Source organism: Macaca thibetana, chromosome 4 (assembly GCF_024542745.1).
Source record: "Macaca thibetana thibetana isolate TM-01 chromosome 4, ASM2454274v1, whole genome shotgun sequence".
In the NCBI taxonomy this organism is placed as follows: domain Eukaryota; kingdom Metazoa; phylum Chordata; class Mammalia; order Primates; family Cercopithecidae; genus Macaca; species Macaca thibetana.
Genome location: NC_065581.1, coordinates 26,344,294 through 26,363,397, shown reverse-complemented (window position 1 = coordinate 26,363,397; position 19,104 = coordinate 26,344,294). Strand labels below are relative to the sequence as shown.

At 43.5% G+C, this 19,104-nt stretch overlaps 1 protein-coding gene across 9 annotated transcripts in view; it reads right to left on the bottom strand.

Moving 5' to 3' along the window:
• The window catches only part of LOC126953497 (butyrophilin subfamily 3 member A2), a 62,372-nt gene extending 53,467 nt beyond the window's left edge, over positions 1-8,905 (bottom strand). For 4 of the 9 annotated variants that reach the window (XR_007725237.1, XR_007725238.1, XM_050788933.1 and 1 more), the window contains exons 1-8: positions 8,720-8,904; positions 5,993-6,053; positions 5,776-5,865; positions 5,132-5,479; positions 3,747-4,028; positions 1,199-1,399; positions 994-1,014; positions 875-901 (exon numbers count right to left, since the gene is read on the bottom strand). Coding sequence is in view for 4 of the 9 variants with exons in the window: in XM_050788933.1 (XP_050644890.1) it covers positions 875-901; positions 994-1,014; positions 1,199-1,399; positions 3,747-4,028; positions 5,132-5,479; positions 5,776-5,860 (964 nt within the window). In the remaining 5 variants the exon portion in view is untranslated. Of the gene's footprint in view, positions 1,015-1,198; positions 1,400-3,746; positions 4,029-5,131; positions 5,480-5,775; positions 5,866-5,992; positions 6,054-8,719 lie in introns of all 9 variants that reach the window. The other 5 variants (XR_007725235.1, XR_007725234.1, XR_007725236.1 and 2 more) reach the window with 3 other exon arrangements.
• Positions 8,906-19,104: the final 10,199 nt, after the last annotated feature.

Sequence of the window (19,104 nt, the reverse complement as noted above, 5' to 3'; positions counted from 1 at the left end):
TGAAAGAAAGGTAGAGGTGTCACCTGAACTCTGTCTTTTCTGTGTTGGCCCTGTCCTCTTCTTTTTGCGTCCATCTAGTCTTTTTTTTTTTTTACCATCCCACCCTTCTGCATGGTCTCCATCTGCAGGTACAATTCTTTCTTCACCTCTTCTTCTTAATATCAAGTCTGGGAACATCGACTGAATGCTAGTGGCAGGGCAGGCACTGTGAGAGTTCCTTCCCAATGGGGTCCAGTTCATCTGTTTTGAATCTGTACCTGGGCATAAGTGTCACCATGTCTATATGCGAATGTCTAGGAGTACAAGATCCATCCTTCTCAATCTGTATCATTTCTTACCTTGCTCTAAAAAGAATTTGGGAAATTTAAAGAGCAATTTCAGGGACTAGTTTTTGAAAGCAATTATGATCAATCTGTACCAATTGAGCCACTGTGGCTACTCCTCTCTATTAGACACACTTTTCTCCCACTCTCTCTTCTGATTTTCTTATTTCTTAAATCTTTCATTCTTGTTTTCCTTTCAACAGCCTCTGGATTGTGGAAAACAAGTAAGTTTCCTGCCATAGAAAATGCACCTCATTCTTCTCTTTCCTCTTCCTTTTGAAGTGTAACCCTGGATATTCTTCAGTGCTTCTTAGAGCTTAAGGGTCTGTAGCCCCTAGTACAAAGAGATTGAAGACCTCTTTTTTTTTTTTTTTTTCTAGAGAGAAAAACCACTGGGTGGTTTCTCCAAAGAGCCACACTTGTTTCCTTTTTCTGGGTAAAGGGATCCAAGACCACTTTTCAACCCTGGGATATGACTTATGGGCTGGAAAATAACGAAGCAGAGAGAGAGTAATAGATTTGAATTCAGAGAAAATGTCAGAGCCACTCACGAGTCAAGTATTGGATTTTTCTCCTCTCTGCAATGGAATGAACAGGGAAGAGTCATCAACGTGCTCAAAGCCAGGATAGGAAGACATGCCTGGGTCTCTGGGGGAATGGGAAAACTTACTGAGTTCCTCCTGGAGGCTCTCTGGAAAATAACCAAAAACAAAAAACAAAAACAAAACAAAAAAAAGATGAACTGTTATGGGTGAGGTGGGTATTTTGGGAAATAAACCTTAAACATGATGCGGTGCCAGGGTGGGGGAAAGAGGTGAGGTTTTCAGGCTGGGCACGCAAGCCTGGGGCTTAGATTCTCTGCTCTTGTTGGATACCTCTTAGGCTTATTTCCTGCTTTGTTGCAGCATATCCCCGTTCTTTCATCTCTTGCTCACTTTCTATCTCACTGGATAAAGCAGTTATTTCCTTATGTTGTCTCCACAAGAAGTAACTGGCTCCACCGAGAAGCAGCAGCAAGATAGGCAGGGTCCCTGCCAGGGCTGCGATCCAGGGCTGGGCACTCCTGAAGAAGGGGTCTGCGAATGGGGAGAGTTGTGGGTCATGGGCGCTGGTGCACTCAGCCTCCCCAGCCTCAGTGCCCCAAGTTTTAGCTACTCAGCCCAGGTTGGGGGCAGGGAAGCTATCTCATGAGGTTAAATAAGGATTCTCTCCCTAAAGTCTCAGAGGACTATAGATAAGACTTTGGTAAATCCTCACTACAAGCTTCTACTATTACTTATCTTGAGATGTCTGCCTCTTGCATGGAAAGTAACTTGAGCAGAGTCATACACATTTTTTTCTAAATATTTTTTCAATAGGTAACACATTTACATGGTTCAAAACTACATATACATAAAGGCATGCAACTCTCTCATCCACCCAGTCCTCCCTCCCTCCGTGTATTAACTTCTCCTTAGTCCACTTAATATGATGCTTAGGAACATAACCTGTGGAGTCAGAGGGCATGGGTTTAAATGCTGGCTCCCCTGTGTGACTAGCAGTGTGATGTTGGACTACTACATAACCTCTCTGTTTGTAGTGGCCTAATCTATAAAATGAGGGTAATGATAATACCTATCTCCTGAGGTTGGAATAATTAAATTAATACTTATAAAGTGTCTGATGTACAGTGAGTGTTACCAAATTGCTTGTTGAAGTTTAAAAATGTAAACTAAATAACCCAATTGAGAGCTAAAAAAAAGTAAATTAAAGTATATTCTTATTTTTTCTCTTGTTTAAACTAAAAATAGCATTCTATACACGTCCCTCTGCATCTTGCTTTTTCTGTGAAAAATGTACCTTGGAGATCTTTCCATATTGTTATGAGAGAATTGCTTCTTTTTCCTTTTACTAACTGGGCAGTATTCCCTTGTATGGAAGTTCCCTGGCAGTGAACATCTGCACAGTTTCTAACCTTGTGCAATCGTAATCAGTACTATAAGAAATCTTTTACAGGCTGGTTGCAGTGACTCATGCCCGTAATCCCAGCACTTTGGGAGGCTGAGGCGGGTGGATCGCTTGAGGTCAGGAGTTCGAGACCAGCCTGGCCAACATGGTAAAACCCCATCTCTACTAAAAATACAAAAATTGGCTGGATGTGGTGGCACACGCTTGTAATCTCAGCTACTCGGTAGGCTGAGGCAGGAGGATCACTTGAACCCAGGAGGCGGAATCTGCAGTGAGCCGAGATTGTAACACTGCACTCCAGCCTGGGTGACAGAGTGAGACTCCGTCTAAAAAAAAAACACACACACAACAAAAAACAGAAACCTTTTGCATAGATCATCTCATACAAATGCAAGCTTATCTATCAGATAAATTCCTAGAAGTGGAAGTTTGGATCGATAAGTATGTAGTTTGGATAGATATTGCTATAGAGCCCTCAATAGAGGTTGACCTAATGCACACCAAAAATACAGCAAGTTACACGAAAAAATGACTGAGAGTCACTGCCTTCCTACATTCCTATGAGAACCATGTATTATAAGCCAAAGCAGTTTCGTTTTGATTTTTGTAAATATCGTAAGTGAAAAATGATTTCAAATGTTTCCCTAATGAATGAGAATGAGCACTCTTTTGTGGGTTATTTCCTTTTCTATGAATTGATAATTCATGAACTTTGTTAAAAATTTTTTTACTAGATTTTTATTTTATTTTATTTTATTTATTTTTTGAGACAGGGTCTCACTCTGTCATCCAGGCTGGAGTGCGGTGGTCTGCTCTCAGCTCACTGCAACATCTGCCTCCTGGGTTCAAGTGATTCTCATGCCTCAGCCTCCTGAGTAGCTGGGATTAGAGGTGCCCACCACCACACCTGGCTAATTTTTTGAATTTTTAGAAGAGATGGAGTTTCACCACGGCCAGGCAGGTCTCAAACTCCTGGCCTCAATGATCTGCCTGCCTCAGCCTCCCAAAGTGCTGGGATTACAGGCATGAGCCACCATGCCTGGCCAAAACTTTTTACTAGGTTTTTAGAATCTCCTTCTTATTCAAGGAGATCAGCTGTTTCACTATGATAAGAGTTTGTGTGTGTGTGTGTATATATATATATATATGTATGTATGCGTGTGTGTGTGTGTGTGTGTATATATATATACCATTTTGTCATTTGACGTTATATAAGGAGCTTATCTGAATGTTTTTCCCCCAATTCCCATTGCCTGTCATACTTTCTGGCAGATAGGAAATGTTCAGAAAATGTTTGTGTTGTGAACACCTTTATGGAGGAAAGAAGCTCCCCTGGAACAAGGCGGCGCCTCCAGATCTGTGCTTTGGGCCTTATATTCAGTGCAGAGACCCAGGTCGACCACAGATACTAACACATCCCCCTTCATTCAACTGCCACAGCTCAGCTCAGAAACCTGACGCCAAGCACGTACTGACCTGCGATAGAAATGCTGGCTGTCTTTTCCAGGCCAAGAACAGAATTTCTGATGATGCAGGACACACTCTCCCCAGAGCCGCCTCTCATGATCACAGATGCTGCTACTGCATATAGGCCCACTCCATCTGCAACCACAGGTGCTTCCACAGCTGGGATGTTCTGTCCCTTGGCATTGCTCCACTGTATTTTGGGTTGGGGATACCAGCCAGTGGACCTGCACTCCAGATGGATCCCTCCATCCTCATAACCCTTCACTTCAACATGAAGATTAGAACCCAGTGCTGTGGAAGGATAATTTGGCCTAGATTCTTGATAGCTCTTGCATTAAGGAGGGTCTTAATGGGAATCAATGGCAGTCTCAGATTTGATAATTCAAGAGAGATTTCATTCAGGTGCTGTTTACAAAAGTGTGGTCATGATGAGGGGAAAACTAAATTTGCTAGTGCAGTATCCCAGGGTCAGTAATGTGTGGCTATTCCCACCCACACCAATTACCAGAGGGAGGAGGAGAGGAAGCTGTTTTGAATACGTAAAAGAAGAGATTCATGCATTGAGGACTTCCTTTAGAGGAGCTATTACTTTCAGCAAGGCAATGCAGCCAGCCTGAAGGTACCTTGCAGCAAGGAAGCCAGGGAATAAGCACCCAGACTTCTTCCTCTTCTCTTCCTACGATTGTCTGCTGCAGATTCCCTTAAACCAAACCCAACCAGAAGCCACAGGGCAAGGGACTGCACTGAGAAAGAGAAAAGCTGTTCCAACATAGGGAAACTGACACCGGGTCTCCGTGTCATCCTGTTGAACATAAGCAATTTCACAGAACACAGACAATGCATCTTGTGACTATGATGGATCATGGGAAAAACAAGACCACCCCACATCATGTGTGAGCATAGAGAAAAACATGAACACTGTGCAAACCACAGCAATGACCAAACATCCCCCATCAACAATCAGGGATTGCAGCCCTTCATCAATTACAGCTTTAGTCTCACCCTGGTCTCCTTCTTCCTACATAAGATTGATTAAGGTTGGAGACACAACAGAAGCCGTCTGTTACACAACTAAACCAAAATGATGGTGTACCAGTCACTGAAGAGATGGTTTCTAATGTTTCCTATCCCTTGTCCTTCACTTTCCTTATATTTCTGGTCGCCAGAGGAAAGGAGTTCTTTACTTGAGCATGTAGGGTACAGCAAGAATTCTTCCTAAAGGAAAACCTGTGTCTTTCTCAAGGGTCGCAGAAAAGCTAAGCTGGAAGGCAGTGCAGGCAATCGCTAGTGATCAGCCAGGAGTGTCTGCAGTGCTTTTGAAAGAGGAACTGGAACTCTGCATCTGCTCTAGATCCTACGGAGAAATGTTCTCAGAACCAAACCTGGAGGCTCACCTGCAACCTTCAGCTCCACCAGGGCTTTTTCATAGAAGTCACCATCTTGGAAATAACACAAGTACTTTCCACTGTCAGAGGCTGTGACGTTGTGTATTCGGAGAGCAGCCTTCCCTGCAGCGATGTCATCCCGTAGAATCGAAGTTCTCCCTCGATATGGTGCACTCTGCCTGTCTTCCACTTCCTTTCCATCTGCATACACATTCACCACCTGCCTTAGGCTGGAACTCACCCATCTCAGCTCCATGGTCTCTGCACTCATGGTTGGGAACAGGTGACAGGGCAGATCAGCGTCTTCACCCACCATGGCCAGGATGGGCCCAGAGGGTCCAAGCACAGAAAACTGAGCTGTTGGCACAAGGGGGAGGCTCCATCAGAGGGTTTTGGATTTGGGGTCATGAGAGGAAGGGTGCTTCTCAGACAGGGAAGGCTAGATACAGAGAACCTAGAGGGGAAACCATTCCTAACAGAAGCACCATTTGTCTCTTAGTGACACATGATCCTTCAGGTTGGGATGGACTTCAGGTATAGGAAGGAGTTAAAGGTTCTAAGAGGGCATTTAGGTAATTGTCTGCTTAATTATATAACTGAGGTAATCATCTACTTCATAAACATAAATGTGGAATCATGGAATCGTTCCCTACCTGAGCAAGGAGTGAGCAGCTGGACCAAGAAGAAGGAGACATGAAAGTTGAGCAGAAGGAAGGCCAGGGAACTTGCCATTTTCATCTATGCTGCATATCAAGAGACACCAGAAGGTGTGAGACAGACACTGTGGCCTGGAAGAAGCTATAGGATTCTGCGTGGAAACGTCCACTTCCCCAGGGCTAACTCAAGTATGGTAACCGAAGAAGATCTTACCTGTGCCAAAAATGTCTGTCCTTGAATGTCTTTACCTTTGAGTTCCAGTATGGAAAACCATCTGTAAAAGCAATATCTGTTATCTGATCAGGAAATCTCTGACTCTACTGCATTAAAATATTCAGAATCCTATCACTTCCCCACACTTCCCTTGCTAGGTCCAAGCTTCCATCATCCCCCTCTGATTTATGAAGGACCCTCTTCACTGGATTCCCTGGTTCCACCCTTGTTCAACTCTATGGGTGTCCAACACTGTGGACTCCTCAAGGGTCAAACTCTTGGCCATTATCATCGTCAACTCATGGCCTGGTGGCTCCTGGTGGGATCCAGGCAGATTGCCTGGTGGAGGCTCTGAAGTCATTCAGGGGCTGAACCCACCACATTTAATCACAAAGACATTGATTGGGAGAGCTTTGAATAGGACCAGACCTTACTCATCTTTTCTTTCTTCCCTTCATAAAGTTATTCAACAAATATTTACTGAGCACCCACAATGGGCTGGACCACTATGGTAGAGTTAGGGACACAAAGAGGGTAGACAATAGGTAAAGGCTCTAGAAGTCACAAGCTTGATGATCTTGGTCGTGGGACAAAACCATTTAAACTGTAGTTACTCAAAAATATCAAGTATGAGACTTAGAATGTGCACAATTGGCCCAAAAATTCCACTTCCTGATGCCTACTGCAGCAAAGTACTTGCATGGGTGCAGAGAGAAGCCTCTGCGAGAATGACGCTGCAGCACTATTTTTAAAGTATGAAAGTGGTTACCAACTGAACCAGTCACCCACAAGAGACTGGTTAGAGGAATCCCTATGATACAGATGTATGATACATCTGCCTGTCTTCCACATATCATAGGGATATGATACATCCCTATGAGGAAATTCAATGCAGCAGTTAAAAAGAGTGATTTAATGTCACTAGCCTGGACAATGGAGATATACTAAGTGATCAAAAAGTACCTTGTAGAACTATACTAATGATTCAATTGAAAAACAAAAGCAAAGCTATATATTTCTGCAAAACTATATATGTAAATGCCTGAAAAAGCCTAAAAAGAGGAATGCTAAACTGAAGATTGGAGGTTAAGTGAGTGAAAGGACACTTTGGCCTTTTGCTTCCTTTACTTTTAAAATTGTTGGAATGCTTTAAATTTAAAATTTTCATGTATTAGTTAATAATTAATAATTATTATGAGGAATAATAGAGACTGGAACATATTAGTTGCTCAATAAATACTAACTCCTCAAGAGTTTCTCCCAAAACAAAGGAGCATGAGGCCTGTAGCCATAATACCAGCTGCTGTGGGTCTGGGAATGGCCTCTGAGAACAAGATCTGCAGAGGCAGGTGGGGACAGATGCAGAGGAAGCAAGGGAACAGAGGTCTGTGCAGCTGGTCATGCTCCACCCCTGCCTGGATCTTACACCCACTATCAGACTAAACATTATATTTCACCACATCTTCTGCTTCTCAAAACTGCTCTTTATGCTCCTAAAGAAAAGGAGGTATTATTATTATTAGTCCCTAAGCTAAAAATTTCTCTGCTGTCCTCAGAGGGAGAACTTTTAATTTTAGGTTATTTATTATTCATTCTTTCTACTATAGACAATTTTGCCAATGAAAAAAATATAAAAGGAATAAAACCTTAAATACTCTGTAGTTATAATCATATACTTTGCTAATGGAAGTGGAAATGTTTCTGGAAGCATTTGGCCATATATACATGGCAAGGGCTTTTAAAATGTTGCATCTTTTGCCCTCAAAATTCCAATTATAAAAGTTAGCATTGAAGAAAAAAATTTAGAGATTGATGCAAATATTTAAGGTTAAGGCTGTTCAATCTAGTAAAATCTACAGTAACAAAATGCAGAACCTCAAAAATCCAAAATAAAGAAAGAGTTTAAAAAACAATTGGGGTTTTTGTTTGTTTGTTTGTTCTTTTTCTTCTTTAGGAGCAGCTTTCTGAGTCAGAGTAGGCTCAGAGAGACTCTCAATTATTATATATTCATACAATGTAGTAGCTTGTATGGGAAAGCATACTTTAGGTTTTGGGGAAATTATGAATGGAAAGAAAACCAAGTACTATCCCTAAAAGATACCAAAAATGGTTTAATATAAGGATCCAGTGTTATTAAAATTATAAAGAATTTCACTTAATTAAAATTATGACTCCTAATGGTTACATGGAACATATTTTATGACTGAACCATGCATTGTCTATTCCCCACCTGTTGTATATGAATGTTGGTTCAGATTTTACTATATTATAAATACTTCTGTAATAAACACATTTACATGTAAATCTATAAGGTACTTCTCTTTTTTTTTTCCTTCTTCAGAATCTCTTAGAATAGATGCCTTGAGTTGACCAGAACAGATTTTAAGGGTTTTTTTTTTTTTCCCTATCTGACCACAATACGTTAAGAAGATGCAGTTGGAATATTTCTTCATTCATGTTGTCTCCCTTTCCTTCCACTAAATCCCAACCTCTGCAGTTTCTTATTCTTTGCAGTACTTCTCCTGTCTTCCCATGTGCCCATATGTGCATGTGCAGGTGTGTGCATGTACACACACACACACACACACACACACACACACACAGTGGCACCGCACCCGTTTCTCTGGGCGAGTACTCTCCCTGCATGCCCACTCACCACTCTCAGCGATTCAGCCCCACTCCTCCCAGGCGTTGTAGCCCAGGCTTTAAACCATTTCCCGCACTTACCCCTTGGTGTTCCCATGGGAGAATCAGAGCCCACAGAATAAAGATGGTCAATCAATAGTTCTCCATTCTTTCTATTACGGCTTAGCCTTTCATCCGGAAGAAATGACAAAGAGAAAGCAAATATTGTCTTCTAACCATGAGAAACAGTAACAGAGTGGCTCTTTGGAAGAAATAGTTTTTTGATTGGCTCAGAGGTGATGTTTCTCATCAGTTGCTGGGCAGAAGCCACTGAGGAAGGTTGAAATGAAAACTGAAAGTACATTGAATTGTACATGTTGAAGAAAAACTCCAGCCCTATCTCCCTTAGTGTTTGTGTTTCTGTGTTTATCTATTTGAATCGTTCTTGTGTGTGGATGTATATAAGTATTTCTTTATATTCACCTGTCTTGTGTCTTTTAGAAATATTAGCAGAATGGAGTAGGAAAATAAAAAAAATTAAACGTGCAAAGAGAGGAAGATGTACACTAATTAAAATGCTTCTGTAGCAGTTTGCTTGCATGTAGATAGGTATGTAGAAGAGGAGGATCTTTTTTACAGAACCAAATAAAGGTACGAATGGAAAGAAAATGAGACAAACTGCACCTCTTTAAGAACCTCTGGCATTTAGGCTTAGGATATGTTATCAAATAATATAGTTTTTCTGATTTCCAGAGGCAGTACTGCTTGACATTGTTTTACCTTTCCCAGGAAATTCTTAATGCAGATCTTTCTGAGCATCTTCATTCACCCTCAGCTCCTGGTTTATGCTATATTGTATTTTCTTGTGTATTTGTTTCTCATGCTCCCAGTGGAGTACATATTCTCTGAAGCTAGACACTCCATAGGCTGTGGTCTCCGTAAGGCTCATTTCCTTTACACCATCTTGTAAGGAGTTTATAGGACAATCTGGTTCTCCCTGTGGCTTAGGACCTCAAAACACACTTTTTTGGGTTGCAAGCCAGAAAGCTCCTAGGGCTAATATGTGACTGGAGCTGATGGGATTTGATTATATTGCAACAGTTTGAATTTAGGCTGTGTGGTATCTGCTTGAGATGGCTGGTTGCTTCTGCAGCGTGCATGCTGCCTTCTTCTTAGTGATAAGGCCTAATTTTCTTGGGTGCTGCAACCTGCTCTTCCCCCTTGTAGATAGGGGAGGCCAAGGGACTAAGTTGGAGCCAATGGTTTGTAGGTGAAAGTTGTGGGCTTGCACTTCTCCCAGAAATCCTTCAAAGGGAGGCCAAAATAGCTGGGAGTGTGAGGGTACACTCTCCCTACTTCCTTCTTCCTCTTGCCTAGAACATAGACTTTGGACCTGGAGGTACAGTAGCCCACCCTGGGACCAAAGCGTAAAGGAATATCAGCAGTTATGAAGCAAGTAGAGCAAGAATTCTGAGGAGTATCCGTGAATAGGGAAAGACCAAAAGAGGACCCTGGGGACTGATGAAGCAGATGCCAAATAGGCAGGAAGATTTACTCAGGTCGATGGAGAAAGGACAGTGTGTATACTGGATTTGATGGCTGGAAAGTTATTCTACCTGGCAGGAACAATTTTTATGGCTTGCTGTTAACCAATAAAATATGGTAAAGCTGATGGGATGTCCCTTCCATGATTGCATTATGATGTGTAAGACTGTCTTGCTAGCTGACCCACTCCAGAGGCTCTGTCTTCCTGGCTGGCTTTGAATAGGAAAGTAGTCATCCTGGGAGATGCACACAGCAGGGAGCTAAGAAGGCCTGTAGGAGCTGAGAGCAGCCTCCAGCCCCAACCTGCAGGGAGTTGGGGCCCTCAGTCGCACAACTGTAAATAAATAAATTCTGTCAACAACCTGAGTTTTCTGGAAAAAGGATTTTCCTATAGTCAAGACTCTAGATGAGGCTATAGCCTGACCAACACCTTGACTTTTGCTTTGTGAAGTTCTGATTAGAGAAGCCCACTAAGCTCTGCCTGGACTTCTGACCCACAGAAACTGAAGTGATGAAAGTGTACTATTATTTATTTATTTTTGAGACAGAGTCTTGCTCTATTGACCAGGCTGGAGTGCAGTGGCACAATCTTGGCTCACTGCAACCACTGCTTCCTGGGTTCAAGAGATTCTTGTGCCTCAGCCTACCAAGTAAATGGGATTATAGGTGTGTGCCACCATGCTAGGCTAATTTCTTATCTTTTATTTTTTGCGTTTTTAGTAGAGATGGGGTTTTGTCATGTTGGCCAGGCTGGAGAAGTATGCTGTTTTAAACCACTAAGTTTGTGGTAATTTGTTATGCAGCAATAAATCACTGATGCATTAGGTAAGTGAAACAGGCAGTGGCAACAAACACGAATATAAAGAGAATAACTTGTGTTTCCAGCCCTGACCCATTGCCTGGACTGCACACTTACTATTGACCGGCCTACTCTACATCTCTGCAGCGATCTCTAGTACGCTCCTCCACCCGAACATATCCAAAAGTGACCTTTGGATTCTGTGCTGGCTCCTGCCCTGGCCTCCACAACTGGCTTCTCCCTCATTTTCCCCATCTCAGTAAGTGGCAACTCCATCTGTACAGTTTCTTTGGACCAAAACCTTGTGGTCACCCTTGATGCCCTTCTTTTTCACACCCCACCCATAAATTTATCAGCAAAGTCTTTTTATTCTGTCTTGAAAATAAATCCAGCATCATAACATTTTCATGGCTCCTCCCTGGTACAAGTCATCTGCATCTTTCCCCTGGATCACTGCAGTAGCTCCCAGCTGGGTCTTCAGGCCTCCATCCACCAGCCCTACCCACAGCCCATATCAGTCTAGCATGTGAAGTAACTTCTTAAAACCTAAGTAAGTCCAGTCCTTTATCTGCTCTAACCTTCCAGTGACTCCCCTCTCAGAGGTAAAGCCCAGGTCAGCATGATGACTTTCAAGGCCATATGTGATCTGGCCCTCAACCCCTTCTGGCTTTGTCACCTCCTATTCTCCTGGTCACCCTGTGTGCTCCGGCCACCCCAGCCTCATTGCTATTCTTCACATATACCACAGTGCTTCTGACTCTGTGCTCTGGCACTGCTGTTCTCTCAACTTGGAATGCTTTTCTCCCAGGTATTCTGTGCCTCGCTCCCCTTGCTTGTAACCACCCTATTTTAAACTGTAACTTCCAACTGGGCAAGAGGGTTTACACATATAATCACAGGGCCTTGAAAGATCAAGGGAGGAGAATTGCATGAAGCCAGGAATTCAAGAATCTGGGCAATATGCATAGCAAGATCCCTGTCTTTCAAAAAAATTAGGCTGCAGTGAGCTATGATCACTCCAATGCACTCTAGCCTGAACAACAGAAAAAGACCCCTTTGGAAAGAAATGCTAGTTCTGCTATTCCAGGTTTATTTCTCTGCTGAGCACTTATCATCATCCAACACATCATATATATTACTACTTATTTTGTTTCCTGTCTGCCTCCTACCACAAGTTGTGTTGTTTTTGAATGAGAACTTTCTGTTTTGTTCACTTCTATGACTCCACCACCTGGAATAGTGACTGGCACATAGTTAGCGTTCATGGATCCTTGTCGAATGAATGAATTAATGAATTGGCCAAATAGAGAAGCCCGAGGGAAGCTGGGGTGGGGGTCTCCCTAATGTGGTTGCAGAATTAGCCTGAGACAGGAGAAAGAACACCTGCTTGTTGAAATCAGAGGAAACAGATCAGGAGGGGCAGGTGTAGGTGATGGAGCAGGAAGTTTGGGACCTCCCTTTTCTATTTTCTCTCTGAGGTGGTAGACTATGACACTATCTGAGGTGTGGGGAAAGGATGTGGTGATGAGGATAACGGCTAACAGTCACTATCACAGATATGCGCTGTGTTCCTACCAGGTGCTCTCCACACCGTATCTCATTCCTAAACATCTGCTAGAGAAGTAGATGTCATTAACTCTATTTCTAGATGAGAAAAATAGAGTTGCAGAAAGGTCATGGAGCCTATCCTGTCTGAGTGGGTAGAATAGGGGTCACCCAGGTGTGTTGACTAGGGAGAGGAAATGGGTGTAAAGGCATGAAACTGCATGGTGTGTTTGGGGCACTGCAGGTGTTGTGGTCAGGCTGAGGGGTGGCACATGGCCAGGATATCCAAAGGTAGAGCAGAAGTAGGTGGTCTGGACCACTGAGTGCCTTCAGTGCAGATAAAAAGTCCAAGGAAGCCAGACACAGTGGCTCACACTTGTAATCCCAGCACTTCGGGAGGCCGAGGTGGGTGGATAACAAGGTCGGGGGTTCAAGACCAGCCTGGCCAATATGGTGAAACCCTGTCTCTACTAAAAATACAAAAACTAGCCAGGTGTGGTGGCGGGTGCCTGTAGCTCCAGCTACTCGGGAGGCTGAGGCAGGAGAATCACTTGAACCTGGAAGGCAGAGGTTGCAGTGAGCTGAGATAGTACCACTGCACTCCAGCCTGGGCGACAGAGTCAGCAAGACTCCATCTCAAAAAAAAAAGAAAAAAAAAAAAAAAAAGTCCAAGAAAGCTGAACTTCATCTTTTAGGCCAGGGTTTCTTCAGCTGAGTTATGTAAAAAACTTATTTAGACAAAAACTAATTTTTATAATACATCTGAAAATATATCTTCTAACTCCTGAGAGAGATGGGAACTAGTTAAAAAATGCAGCATTAAAAGGTAAAACTTGTTATTAGGGAAGTCATTTGTCACTGATACGATAATAAACAGTAGTTTCCTTGGAAACTGGAACCACTCCACAATAGTTGATTATAAGGATGTCAACCAGATGATAGAGAGTCTGCTTAGGTTACGCTTTTTAGATTTAAATTGGCACTAAAATAATTTTTAAAAAATTTTAACATTTCTGTCTGGGCGTGTTGGCTCATTTCTGTAATCCCAGCACTTTGAGAGGCCAAGGTAGGCGGATCACTTGAGGTCAAGATTTTGAGGCCAGTCTGGCCAACATGGTGAAATCCCATTTCTAACAAAAAATACAAAAATTAACCGGCCGTGGTGGCACATGCCTGTAGTCCCAGCTACTCCAAAGGCTGAGGTGGGATAATTGCTTAAACCCCGTAGGCAGAGACTTCAGTGAGCCGAGATCATGCCACTACACTGTAGCCTGGGTGACAGAGTGAGACCTTGTCTCAAAAAAGAAAAAAGAAATGAAAAGGATGGTAGTTGCTCTTGGTTGAAGGGAAGAAGGAGCCCAAGGGGTTAAGTGGTTTGCTGGTGGCTGCTGTTGAGAGAAGGACCATGGTAAACTGAATCCCAGGGGTCTGCAATAAAAGAAGAAAGAGACTGGGTGTGGTGGCTCATGCCTGTAATCCCAGCACTTTGGGAGGCCGAGGCGGGCGGATCACAAGGTCAGAAGTTCGAGACCAGCCTGATCAATGTAGTGAAACCGCATCTCTACTAAAAATACAAAAATTAGCCAGGTGTGGTGGTGTGCGCCTGTAATCTCAGCTACTCAGGAGGTTGGGGCAGGAGAATCACTTGAACCTGGGAGGTGGAGGCTGCAGTGAGCTGAGATCGTGCCACTGCCCTCTAGCCTGGGCAACAGAGCAAGACTCTGTCTCAAAAAAAAAAAAAAAAAAAGAAAGAAAAGAAAGAAAGAAAAAGTTGGGGAAGCCGTCCATGCTTGTGAGGGGGCCTGGGGCTAAGCAATAGAAAAAACTTGCTGCTGAGCATTAGGAAGTTTCTCTCTCTTGAAACTGTGCTCAAAGAGGATGACCTTCCCCAATAGAGGAGACTCATTCTTAGTTTTTAATTTAATTAATTAATTAATTAATTATTATTTTGAGATAGAGTCTCACTCTGTCACCCAGGCTGGAGTGCAGTGGTGCAATCTTGGCTCACTGCAACCTCCGCTTCCCAGGTTCAAGCAATTTTCCTGCCTCAGCCTCCCAAGTAGCTGGGACTACAGACATGTACCACCACACCCAGCTAATTTTTGTATTTTTAGTAGAGACGAGGTTTCATTACATTGGCCAGGCTGGTCTCCAACTCCTGACATCAAGTGATCTGCCCACCTTGGGCTCCCAAAGTGCTAGGATTACAAGCAGGAGCCACCACGCTCAGCCGGATCATTCTTTGTTCAAGGATATACGAGTAGCTGCACTCACCCCCTTGCTAGAACCTCCAAAAAAGTTCCTTATTTTTCTCATTTTCCGGAATAAAAAGAAATTACTTTTAAAATCAGAGAACTCATAAGCAGATTATTATTTTAAGGATTAAATCGTCATCCCAGGACAAAACCTGGGTAGCCATAGGCAAATCACTTCCTCTCTGAACATCAGTGGTTTCATTTATAAATGAGGTGGTTAGACCACAGTGATTTCTACAGTTCTCAGATGTGTTTAGAAAGCTTTTTTTTTTTTCTAAATAGAGACAGGGTCTCACTATTTTGCCCAGGCTGGTCTCGAGGTCCTGGCTCAAGTGATCCTCCTGCCTAGACTTCCCAAAGTGCTGGGATTACAGGTATGAGCGACTGCATTTGGCCTGGAAAGCTATTTTGTTGTTGTTAAATCATATGTGCTCTATAATATAGAACGTATACATATGATACCACACTTTGGTGACCTATCAATTTCTTCTCACATATCGTAGTTGCCTTAGAATGTGGAGGCGGCTAGAAGGCATGATGAATAGCAACAGCAGATCACTGGCCTCTGACAACTGTCAGTCAATTGAGAAACGTGGATTACATATGCCCCCAATTATTATCTGTATAGTTGTGAGCACATAAGTCAATAGACATACAAGTGCTTCCCATGGTTCTATTACTTTATTCCCAAGTTTCACATGTGACTATGGCCAGCAGCCTCTGAATATGTTAAAATGAAGCAGATATCAACATAGCATCATGAAAACATTATTATTATTATTATTATTATTTTCTTTCAGAGGGAGTCTATCTCTGTCGCCTAGGATGGAGTGCATGGGCGCAATCTTGGTTCACTGCAACCTCCGCCTCCTGAGTTCCAGTGATTCTCCTGCCTCAGCCTCCTGAGTAGCTGGGATAATAGGCGCCCACCACCACGCTTGGCTGATTTTTGTATTTTCTGTAGAGACAGGATTTCACCATGTTGCCCAGGCTGGTCTCGAGCTCCTGACCTCTAGTGATCCCCCCGCCTCGGCCTCCTGAAGTGCTGGAATTACAGGCATGAGCCACTGCACCCAGCTGAGCGGAGGTTGCAGTGAGCCAAGATCGTACTCGATCTTGCACTCCAATCTGGGTGACAGAGTGAGACCCCGTCTCAAAAAAAAAAAAAAAAAAAAAAAGAAAATATTATGTTTCTGAGTTGGGAAAATTTTCTCAGTCTCTCCATATTCTATTCCACAACGCCTCCCCCCTTTAAAAAATATGAGATATTTTAAAATTATTATTTTTCTGGGGACTGCTACTGCATTGGAATAGGAAAATTGTCTAAATCCCTAGGGAGACACTACAGGTCACAGGCAGATATCTCAGAGCCTCATTTCAGACCTGACACTAAACTGTGTGATCTGGAGCTAGCCCCTTAAAATGGCTGGGCTTCAGTTCCATCTTAGACTGCTTGGCTGGACTTTGCTAGATCACCTCTAAGGTCCCTGGTATTTCTAATATTTTGATTTTACGATTCTTCCCTGCCCCTCCCTCCATACTGGTTCTAGGAGACAAGTGGAGCTGGGCTCCATTTACAAGCAGAGACTCCTACCTATTTGCTGTGAACTAGACACAGAGGATGGGTAGAGGGGTTAAGAGAAGAGTTAGGCAGAGCCCTCAAGGTACCCTCTGAACTCATGTTCCCATTCTTCTATCTTCTTTATGCATATCTATCTGACAGTCTCGCCACAGCCCATTCTCAAACACATCTTTGTTTCCGCTATTGATTCAATCTTTGGATCACTTTGCTGGGCTGGGCCAGGGCTTTAGTCAGGACTGTCCTTGTTCCTGTATCTCAAACTGGAATACAGTCACAAGCAGGAGAGTCTTCAGCAGCCGAGTCATGTATTGCTATTGGCTGAGCCTTCCTGAGGGTTCCACATAGGTTTGTGTCTGGTTGAGATGCCCATCACTACAACCACCCCTACCCCACACCCCACTCCCAGCACCAGCAGCAGCTACTGCTGAAGCAGATTACAACAGGGATGAACTCTGGACTGTGCACCCCTTTCCCCTGTATTTGTGATGTAAGATAGAGTTGTTTTCAGAGAAATAAGCAAGTCTAGGGTCAGCCTCATCATAGTACTGTCACTCTGGCTCTCAGGACACCTTGCATGGGGTCTTTGAACTCAACAGGCCTGCCGGGATACTTCAAGTGTGTGCTTGGGAAAGAGCAGATAATGTGGATGGGGGCCCTGGAAATGGAGAACAAGCTGAAGAAAAGCAATTTTGTATTAAAACAACCCCCCTGCAGTCCAGGCACAGCGGCTCACACCTGCAATCTTAGCACTTTGGGAGGCCGGGGCAGGCAGATAACTTGAGGTCAGGAGTTTGAGACCAGCCTGACCAACGTGGCAAAACCCCATCTCTACTAAAAATACAAAAATTAGTCAGATGTGGTGGCACACGCCTGTAATCCCACCTACCCAAGAGGCTGAGGCAAGAGAACTGCTTGAGCTTAGAAGGCAGAGGTTGCAGTGAACCGAGGTTGGACCACAGCACTCCAACCTGGGCGACAGAGCAAGACTTTGCCTCAAAAAAATAAAAAAATAGGACAACCCACCACAAAAAGCACAATGCAAATTGCATCTGCTAGACACTTTTTAATTCTTTGGTCCTACAGGGATTTGCAAAAAGATCAGGTGGTGGGGGCATAGGGTCAGGTGGCAGTTGCTAGGGAGCAAGTTCAGGTACAGATGAAGTCAGAGAAATATGTAATTTTCCTATTAAGAGAACATTAATGGAGGGCAGGTGGAATGGGCAAAGCTACTGAAATGAAGCTCCAGAGCAGTTGGGACCCAGAAAAGGTAGAGATCAAGTAAGTCATCAACTATTAATAGCCTTAGTAAACTTTGGAGGGATAAATGCTCTGCAAGCTTCTCTTCAAAATCTGAACCTGTCTCCTGCTGTGGCAGCATTTAAATCCAACAGATCCAGATGCCGGCAGTAACTGTGCTCTTGACCAAAAAGCATGGCATTTTGGTTGAGTGTGAGCTCCAGGCTTACACCGTCTGGATTCACATTTAGCTCAGCCAGCCTCACTGGCTGGGTCATCTTGGGCATATTATTTATCCCCTGTAAGCCTCCTCTATAAAATGGGCTTAATTGTAATGACAGCTTCATAGGAAGGTTGCAAAGATGGAGCAATGGTATACATGTGAAGCCTTTCATGCAGTGTCTGGTGCATGATGCTCAGTAAACATTATCTATTACTCTAATAACTCTTACTCCAATTTACCCATTAAGGTAGTTATTTATTAACATCTAGCTCTCCCTCTAGAGTGCAAATCCTTGCAGGGGGATACCTGGGCTGGTTATTCTTTAGCTCTACTTTCCTCTTCCTCCCAGCTTCCATTCTCTGTTCTTTTCCAGCCTGCTCTGAGCCCCAGGGGCTGACTTCTGAGAACTGTGTCAGCAGCCTTTGCTTCTGGTGGGGATCCTCCAAAGGGTAGAAGGCAGAGACTTCAGGATATCTATCCCCCCATCTCCCTCCCTACAGGCAGCAGATGACAGTGGTACGGTAGAAGCCACAGCTCCTGTCAGGACCCTCTATTGTGGCTACAAGTCTTACGCACTTTGAAAATGCTTTTTCCTTGCTTCTTCAGACCCATGGCTGTGGCCTCAGGGTACATCACCACCTGTTGTTGGTGACAAAAGCCTTTCCCTAGTCTTTGCAAACGATCTTGTTACCTACTTAAGGGGTAGATGGTTGGCAAGTGACAGTCCAATGACACAATCAAGGAGGTTTTAACAAGAGGATTTTATTACTTGGAACAAGTCGAACCCAAGGGATAATTCTCCAAAGCATTGCCTCCAGAGCAAAGGTGAAAACAGGGTTTTTCTTAGGCTGTTTAGCTAAGTCATTGTATGTAGAGGTGGAATAAAGGCAGCACAGGCATAGTACCCATCGTGCTTCTACATATTAATACAATGAATGTACAGAAGACAGTGAATAAGCCCTTCCCTGGGTGGGGATTTTAGTACGGTAATGATGAGTGTTCACCAAAGTTCATATCGTCAACTAAGGCATCTCTGGTTCCAACCCATTTTTGTTTTGCCAGGACTGGTCTTTTTCCTGGAACTTTTCTGAAACAAGACAAGAACTGAAAGTGCACCAGTTACAAGTGGGTACTTTTTCAGTCTGTACCTGAAAGTCTGGGATACAGTGCCTCCATTAAACTCTCTTCAATTGCCTTCCTGGACTGTGCCCTATTTCCTGCCAGGACTATGATTTGGTGCTTTACTTCACTGAATTTTTTGTTTTCAAATGTCATCTTGTCAGTGAAGCCTTCTTTTATTCT